At 32.5% G+C, this 9,699-nt stretch overlaps 1 protein-coding gene across 1 annotated transcript; it reads left to right on the top strand.

The window, feature by feature from the left end:
* The first annotated feature begins 987 nt into the window (after nucleotides 1-987).
* On the top strand, nucleotides 988-8,740 carry LOC116352155 (leucine-rich repeats and immunoglobulin-like domains protein 1). The gene is made up of 4 exons (XM_031784513.1): nucleotides 988-1,686; nucleotides 5,519-5,634; nucleotides 5,721-7,836; nucleotides 7,969-8,740. Exon 3 carries the CDS (start codon nucleotides 5,751-5,753, stop codon nucleotides 7,395-7,397), a length of 1,647 nt encoding a protein of 548 aa, XP_031640373.1. The 5' UTR covers nucleotides 988-1,686; nucleotides 5,519-5,634; nucleotides 5,721-5,750; the 3' UTR covers nucleotides 7,398-7,836; nucleotides 7,969-8,740.
* Nucleotides 8,741-9,699: the final 959 nt, after the last annotated feature.

Below are 9,699 nucleotides of genomic sequence, written 5' to 3'. Positions count from 1 at the left end.
AAAATACTCAACGTTCTGGACAACAATAAACAACACAAACAAAGCTTGGCTTTAAACACACAGCAGCATAAACAGCGAGAACTTGCAATTGACATGGAAGAAAGTATATAAGCGAATGTTTTCTGTGCAATTTCTTGAACGGAACACTAGCATGGAAATGAAAGTAAATGATTTTGATAGATTTTTTCTTGTTATCTAAGCCTATTCAGTTGGATTTTCGTCATTAAAATCCATTTTTGCTGGCATTCCTTTTACTATATAAATCTTAAATTAAAAAAAATAATACTAGGTTCTTTTTTCGTTCGAATTGATATTTAATTTTTTGCTCTTATTCCATCGATATTTTGACGAGCGAAAAAAAGAAGAAGTAAAATTGGACTAGGATTACGAACACACAGCACAGCTTATTAACAGTGTTTTATGTCTTTGCGCTAGATGCTCTGGCTTAACGTATTCAAAAGTCGAACGACGACGACCACGAAAACAACAATTAACAATGAATGCACCGAAAACTCATTTACTCTTGCTCATTCGATGCGACATTCGAATGTATTTGCTCATGCTTACTTTCTTGCTCATGCGTCACTAGAAAACCGTCAAACTAAATTTCTATCAAGATTCGCATTCGAAATATTTAGTGAGAAAATGTATGGACGCGCGATGAAAGAAGAGATTTCGATTTCTATGCTCGAATAGAACCGTATACTATGGAACTGAATGATTGGAATGATGCAGAGGGGAATGGGACGCTTATAATACGTTCGCAATGCGAAGCGATGCGATACCGCATGATTCGCACCCGTACGCATCACATAAGCCATCCACCACCTGCATTTTTTCTCTCTATCGTACCAAGGCGTAGTCATCTTTCTCTTCGCAACCATCAACACCGAAGCGTCAACGCTGCACGTCAACCGCAAGCCATACAGCTCTATATCCATATAAAATATATTCCATCCAGTGAAATGTAGTTAGTTTCCATTTTGTAGTTAATGCAAACGCACGCACAATTGTGAAATATTTTTGTTTTGGTCATAGTATTTTTCCCAAAACCAAACATCAAAAAAAAAGTTCAAACGATACATGTTTAAATAACATTCGCGTGCATCCAAATCCATTCCCTTCAAAGTTTTTTTTCCACCAAATTCACAAATATACAACAAAAAAATAACGCTAATAATATTCTTATGGTGTTATAGTTTTATCTATTTTTTTAAAATAAAAATAAAGTGAACTTGTGTGCACTGAAAATTAAAAAAAAAGAATCGTGTTGACATGAAGGATTTTATGATAAAGAAAACTGTAATTCAACGAAACTAAACACATCAATTCTAATTGAAACGAATAAAATAAAAGCCGTGTTCTAAATTATGAAACTAAACGAAATGATTATCGAAAATTTATGCGAAATGAAACAAAAACTCTAACCGAAAATTCGTTCATCAAGAAGTGGTGAATGAATCAAATAAAAGCAATAGAACTGCGAGAAAGAAATTGAAATAAAGAACACAATTTTTGCGATATAATTCAATACTTGATAGAAATTGGACAATTATTGTTCCGCTGGATTGCTAAAGTGCACTTCTGCTTGTGTTCATTTTTTTTGGCTCTTGGAATACTTACAACAATATCAGACCCAGGAAATAGAACGGCTACCACTTTGGAAATAAATTTAAAAAAAAAACGGTAAGTTATTCAAATTTCTTTTAGAATTATATGACGCCTAGGTTAATTAAGAAATTCATAAGACTATCTATGTACATTTGATTAGATGATGTGCTGAATTAGACTACTTCTCAAACCAAAACTAATTTTAAAATGTTAACCTTAGCTTTTCAGTGACTTTATAAATATGTATTTACACATTAACCATTGTTTGAGATGGAAGAACGCATGAAGATGCCATTAAAATTTGATTCCCATAGGGAGTAAACTTAATTACATTTTCTTTTTGGTTTTCAAACCAACTCTCTGGTTTAGTCATAATCATGCAAACCACACATTCACATTCAATTCGGTAAGGTATAAACAGTTGCATGCGGTATTTTCATACCAAATTTTAATTGTTAATGTGTAAATAAACACGTTCCCAGCAAAAATGTAGTCAATCGTTTATTTGGTACATTTGTTGTGATGATACGTACTATAAAGATCTTTTAGATCTGATTGGCAAATTGTTATTTCGTTCTGCAAAGTAGCATTCTTCGTTACACCTATAATTTGTAAAGCAGGTTTTTCTCCCCTAAATCAATCTCGATCAAAATCACAAAGAAACATTTGAATTTGTCTTAAAAATATGTCCGCAACGATTTGAAGAAGAAAAAAAAAATGATACTCAACCGTTCACATCGCTTTTGAGATGCGAATTGTTTCTTTTATGGCATGCACGATCTATGGAGCCGTTTTTGTTTTCGTTTGTATTGGCATTTCTGGTAAAAGAGAAACAGGAATTTCATCTTCATATTTTCAGTGCACAAGGTCAAATTTCAAATCCACTTCAATCGTTATAAATCAATGAGGGATGAGAGAAAATTTCTTAACAAAAAAAAAAAAACATTTTCCTACGCGAATATACCTTTTTTTTTCATTTTTTTTTTATTTTGAGTTATTTGAACTCCCATGGTTATCGTTTTGGTTTTATATCCAAACGCATAACGTATGTGTACGCACACAACGAGATAACATAGACAAGTATTTATTGTGTTTTATCGAAAAGCAATATCTCTATACACACACAAAAAGAAAGCATGAGATGTTCGAATTTTTGGCAAAATTTCTTCATGCTGAGAGAGATAGCGAGGCAGTTAACACAAACGGTTACCATTGTATGAATGTAAAAGGGAGGGAACAATGCAGCAGAGAAAAAAAAAATAAGACCAAACATTGAAACGTATACATGTAGATCGATTCAGAAATGGCAAATCGATTTTAAGATTATTTCCACTTCATCTCTTTTAGTTCAAGCGGCAGGATAAATCAGTAGTACCACAGTATCAATGCTTACTTCAAATAACACCAAAGCCTGTTCAATTTGATTCTTTTCCACAACAAATTCTTTACACCGTCATTCAATTTATGAAGATTGTGAAAATATGAGAGCGAAAAAGAAAAATTCAATCAGAGCGATAGCATTCACACATACACCTCAACATATATCTTATGTTATATAATTTAATATGTCCTTTGGAATTTTTGAGTAGAAAATAGTATTTAATGTCTTCATACTAAGTAGCTTTCACGCGCCAGTAAGGAGCATTTTTTTTCGCGAAAATATGCTGAATCGCATCGAAGGCATGTCATTAATTATCAGTCAACACCACGAAATTAATTTAGAAGATTATTAACGAAGAATCGCGTTTAAGTTGTCACGCATTCCTAATTTTGGGAAACAAATTTCCTCCTAAAAAATTTCACTCGAAGCAATATATACTTCCTCTGGGTTTTTTTTATTATGCCCACACTTATTCACGTCATTTTTCATTCACGGAGCAAGAACATTTTCATGGTGATATATTCAAAAAAAAAAGAGAAGAAACTGACTTAACCGTCATATCTAAATAAGCGATCTTCCAACGAAATACGAAAAAATGTTAAATATATACAAAGTGTGTAATTTTAAAAACAATTGAGTGCATCCGTTGTGTTTTTTTTAATTCTTTGAACTTTCGGGTTTGCTCAATAGATGCGACGAACACTGGTTTCATTGCTTTCATTTCACTCGATGATGAGTTTTATACCGTATCCGCAATTCAAAAGTGGTTCTATTTATACTATCTCTTTTATCTGTGTATGGTTTTTTTTTATTGGGGTATAATGTAAGGCACAATGAATTATGTTTCCAGCATAATATATATAGCTTTTATCATTTACGATCTTCTTTCGACACAAGTGTAATTTTGTTATTTAATGATAATACAAAAACAAAAACTCTATAATTCACATTTTGGCGAATTAATTGTATATTCATTAGCGCACATGAATTTCAATACCCTTGAAAACTGTCAACTTTTCACAAATACTCGAGCGCTATTTTATTTTCTTCATACATATATTCAACATTGTTGACTTTATCTTTCGTGCTCTAGATTGTGATTCTTTGTCCAAGATTATTTCATGTGCGAACTGAAATGTAAATACAGAAAAAAAAATGGAAACAAACCACAAACATAAAACATATTGAACATGAACGTTCCATCAATTTCTTTGATGTTGGAAAATATCTTTTGGTTTCATCGCTCCATTTGAATTAATATACTTTCTGATTTGCCAGCAATCCACACTGTTCGCTATGTTTGTTCTCATTTCAATATCTGCGGATGATTCTTTCGAATGTAAATGGTACTCCAAGGCAGAATAAAATGGTAATAAAAGACGAAGAAGAAGAAGAGTAAGCAAAATGTGTTAAACTCTAATTGTATCAGATGTTGACGTTCTTTTTTGTCGCAACACCCAAATATATCCCCAAAAGAGGATAAATGAACTATATATCATGTATGATGGTTTATCCCCCCCAAATGCGATAATATTGGCTTGATGTCATGTTCTCTCTCATGAAAGTGTTCGGTGTGAAGTTTTTAAGTTTATTTTGCGTTGTTTTCTATGGTTCATGGTGCTGCCTCGCCATCCATATGGATTTTGTGACCGTTTGTATATTCAGTTGAACAATAGAGTAGACAGCACAAGAGAGCGTAAAAATGCATTTAAAAAACGAACGCACAATGAAACAACTCTAGTTTACATGCTTTCTCAATTTAAATTCTCGGTATGTGGATCGCTTGACATTATGCTACATATAACCACAACAATACACATACGTCTTTATATATTGAACGGAATTGAACTTAAATATACGAATGTTCTGTTTACATTAGAACATTTAATTTTATTTATTTGTTTATTCATTTATTTTTTATGTGAAAGTGCTTTTTCCGTCGCACCATGCTTAGAATACATCGAAACTGTCGCCATTATCGCCAAACCCATTCACTGGAAAGTCTCAACTATATAGAAATATAACACTATATCAAACACCTATATCATTCCATTTGTGAATGTGCTCCGCTCTGAGTGTCTCCGTTTTCTAATTTATTTTTCTTAGACTCGATCGATTCTATATGTTGAATAATATAAGACGCTCTTTTTTATCCTTCATTACTTTACTCACATACACATGGTTACTATAAACTGGTTCCAAATAGATGAAGCGAAAAAAAAAACGGAGCTTTGAAATTAAGATTAAAATCACAATAAATTAATTGGGTTCAAATTGATTCGAAAAGAACATATTTAAATGGAATTTTAATAAAATGAAATTTATCATTTTAAATCAAAATCGAATCTCGCTTGATTGCACGATTCAAATGTACAATATAAGTCTTACCCTAATTTTTATATATATTACTTTCTAAGAATATGACCATCAAAAACTATGAGGGGATCTATGTTCTCTCCCTATTTTTTAAAAATTGATTCGTTTAAAATGTCAGTACTAATAAACTATTTTGTTATTAATTTTCAGGCCTATCACACTGTGTAACTTCCAGTTCAAAAGACTAAATAGGTATTTCATCAACGACTGTTTCAAATGTACTCGAGTGTACACTGTGACTTCAATTTATGAAGATTGAAAAAAATGTAAGTAAAATTTTGTATAAACCATACGATTTCTTTTCAATTCGAATTGTGTATTAATGGAACTTTTGTTTCTTTTTAAATTGTAGATTTTTTTGATCGCTGCGTTATAAATCAAAATGAAGCTAAAAATGTCTTATTCAAATTTGCCGAAACTATTCGCTCACATTTTAGTTCTTGTCGTAATTGTGAGCGATGCAACACAAGGCTTGGCCAATTGTCCACAAGGATGTAAATGTGATGATCGAACGCTTGTCGTTAATTGTGGCGAAGGTCAACTAGATGTGCTACCAATTGCATTAAATCCATCCATCCAACGATTGGTCATAAAAAATAATAAAATAAAAACCATCGATTCATCAATTCAATTTTATGCTGAATTAATTTATTTGGATTTGAGTATAAATCATCTGTTCAACATTCCGGCCCGAACATTTTACTATCAAAAGAAATTAGAAGAGTTGCATTTAAATCACAATAAAATTGGCAGCATAACAAATAAAACATTCGTCGGTTTAAATTCGTTGACCGTTTTGAATTTGCGTGGCAATTTCTTGGACACAATTGGATCGGGAATATTTTCGTCATTGCACAAATTGGAGGAACTGAATCTTGGTCAAAATCGTATTTCACGCATTGAAGTTGGTGCATTCGATAATTTGCCCAATTTACGTGTTCTTGCATTGGATGATAATCAATTGTCAATTGTACCATCGCAACCATTGGCACCATTAACAAATTTAGCCGAATTATATTTGGGCATCAATTCATTTCGTACAATTCAATCGGGTGCATTTGCAATGTTGACACATTTGAATAATTTGGATTTAAAAGGTGCAGCAATGGTAAACATATCATTGGGTGCATTCCGTGGTCTTGAAAATTCATTGCGTACATTGCAATTGTCTGATAATCGGTTGGTTAAAGTGCCAACGGTGCACTTGAGCGAATTGTCACGCTTAGAAGAATTATCATTGGGACAAAATGATTTTGAAACAATTCCAGAAGGTGCATTTGTTGGATTAAAAAACTTACGACGTTTGGACATAAGTGGATCGATGCATTTGCGGAAAATTCAAGCTGGTGCATTTGCAACAAATACAAATCTCGAGTCAATTACCATTGCATCAAATAAAATGTTGACAGAGGTACAAGAAGGTGCTCTAAGTGGACTTCCACATTTGAAGCATGTTATATTACGTGATAATGCACTAACAACACTCGACGAAGGTCTATTCCCCTGGAGTGAATTGCACACATTTGATCTATCTGATAATCCAATTGTATGCGATTGTCGAGTTCTTTGGCTAAGAAATTTACTCATTATGAAAAACTCTAGTCAATTTACCAGCGAACAACAAGACAATACAATATTTTGTCATGCACCCGAACGTCTTCGTGCCGAACCATTGACAGCAATTTCACCATCATTATTGGGATGTTCACATTCAACGACACGTCGTCAAGCAATGTTTGGTACACTTTTAGTTGGTATTGCAGCGACAATAACCGCATTTGCATTACTCATCTACCGATATCGTCGACAAATTCGCGAAGTGATGAAGGGACGATGTACCGGTTCAAATCCGTTGGGCCCAAAAGAGCGCGAATATCAAAAGAGCTATTACGATGAAGACTCGTTTTTATCCAGACACATATATGCGCAGGCAACTAATCAGCATCCATGCAATTTGGCCGCACATCCAACAACATTGAATCACTACTACTACACACCAATTCATCGTCCACCGATTACAGAATTATGACAATCAATAGCCCCGCCGCCTTTGCCACCACGCGGCCCACAAATGCATCTGTTTTCAAGTATTAGCGATGCAAGCAATAGCAGCGTTATAAATAGCGTATATGGATGCGGCGGCAGTGGAAGCGGCGGGACAAATGATGTCTCAACACACAGCACATCATCGACGGCATTTCTGCAATTGAGTCAAGATCATCTTAGCAATCATCATTCACTCGGTTTTAAGAGCTTGTGCCGACAATAAAACTGAGAAAGAATCACATGAACCAACACATTCACTCACTGTATATATGTTCATTATCATTTAAAGTGGCTATATGTCATACGAGAAACAATTGTGGCGTGGTCAAGGATATAAATAGTCGAAGTATCTCTTAATCGTCATCATCATCGTCATGCTGAAAAGTAAAAGTTGACAACCACAAGAATTTCACTTTTCAAAGGTGTGTAAAATATAAATGTTATTATTCATTTTCGAATATTTTATCTATCTTTTTTTTGGAAAACATCCCAAAGGCATTCTTTCCATATACATCGAAACTAATTTATGATTTTTATTTTTTTTATTTTTACAGAAACCCAAAGCTAATCTATCTAATGTGGCATCGAACAAATCACAAAAGCAATATAACATTGAGATAATATTATCCATGAAATTTTAAATTCGCTAAAACATACAAAATAACTTACAATTGATCTAAAAAAAACTTATTGTCTTGAATTTCGATTACTTAATACATTGTGAACAAACAATATTTCTCTTTCAAACCGTCGAGAGTTAGTTGTAGAGATGAATCAAATGAAATTTAGAATGTAGTAGTACGATATTGTGAACAAAACTTTTCATGTCCATTTGTAAATCAATTCATTAGATATTATTCAAGAAATTCATCTAACCGTCAATAATTTATCATACCTAATCATATAAAATGTAGATTCTTTCAAATATGATTCAGATCACATCAGTGAACAAAAACAATTTCGCGACAACAATGGTTTACTTCATATTCACCTAGCCACGACATAAATTTTAATCTTGAACGTGATTTCTAGAGTAAGAAATATTGAACGAAGTCAAATTTCAATATTAAATTGAATTTAATTGCACGTACAAAACGGATATATGGATAAATATATCAAACACTGACCATTCACATTACGTGGAAATTTTAATTTAAAAAAATAATAAAACGACTTATAATGTACGTACTGTGTACGAAAATAATGAGAAAACGTAGCATTTATCATTTGTGAACTGTAAAATATAGATTAATAAACTAATTTAAAAATTAAATATATTTAAATGTAAACAATCTTAATAAAATAATTTAAAATGAACACTTTGAATCAATGCTGGTTTTAAATTTTCTTTTTGCATTTTTTATTCTCAGGTTATTAGTCAAGAATCGTTTAGTAATGTATTTCTTTCCGAAAGGTAAGCCATGGAAAGGCAACAGCTTATGTATCAAATTGTACCTACATTTTTAATTTCAATATAAAAATGTCTTGATGTTAAAAATCGCTTCAATGTACGCGAAACCGAACAATGGATTTTCCAAACTGAAATCTTGTTCCGTAAACATATTGAATTTGTAATTTTGCAAAAACTAATAACTTTGCAAATGCGCTCTATCGTTCGTTTGTCTCAATTCCAAAACAAATGTAAGCGAAAGTTTTCAATTGATCTTTTAATGAAACGAAGAAACATTTAAATAACGAAGTCTGTAATGGCTCTTGGCGAGCAGGTTATTCCCTTTTTGTGTTCTGTAAACAATCTTTCGGATTCTTTGAATATTGGACGTAATTGCATTTATCGCAAATAAAAAGATGAACAACAAAATGAAGTAAATGTTTGGAAGTCATCGTATCATACGATTTGTATGTGAAGCCATCTCAAAGCGTCATCTATTTGTCAAAGAGACGAATTATTCAGCTTTTACATACGCTTTGCAGCTTTTAGAACGCATACAATATGACAATGAAATCTTGACTCAAGTGGCTTAAGTTCTGTAAGTTTATGTATTGTAACTGTTTGAGCAAAAGATGGCCTAAAGACACTATTAGGGTGGGGTGAAAAGTATTGAGACTCTTTTTTCATAAAGTGATATCATATTTTAATTCGTATTCTTTTCTCTTACATTTAAAATCCAACGATTCTAGGTATCATTTGTACGGATGATATAAATTATCAAAGTAATAAATTGAATAGAAATTTGAAAAAATGTCAATGAAATTGTCTAAAGTTCGCGAAATACATCTTATTTTCATTAAAAATCTAAAACTTTAACTGACAGCTCAACAATATG

The sequence above is a fragment of the Contarinia nasturtii genome, unplaced genomic scaffold, assembly GCF_009176525.2.
Source record: "Contarinia nasturtii isolate CC-2019 unplaced genomic scaffold, AAFC_CNas_1.1 Cnas_scaffold_187, whole genome shotgun sequence".
NCBI classification, from domain to species: domain Eukaryota; kingdom Metazoa; phylum Arthropoda; class Insecta; order Diptera; family Cecidomyiidae; genus Contarinia; species Contarinia nasturtii.
This window is presented reverse-complemented; position numbering and strand designations above follow the sequence as displayed.

What these genes read in the sequence shown, in the direction of transcription:
- LOC116352155 (XM_031784513.1), top strand. Translation starts at nt 5,751, where the DNA reads ATGAAGCTAAAAATGTCTTATTCAAATTTGCCGAAACTATTCGCTCAC.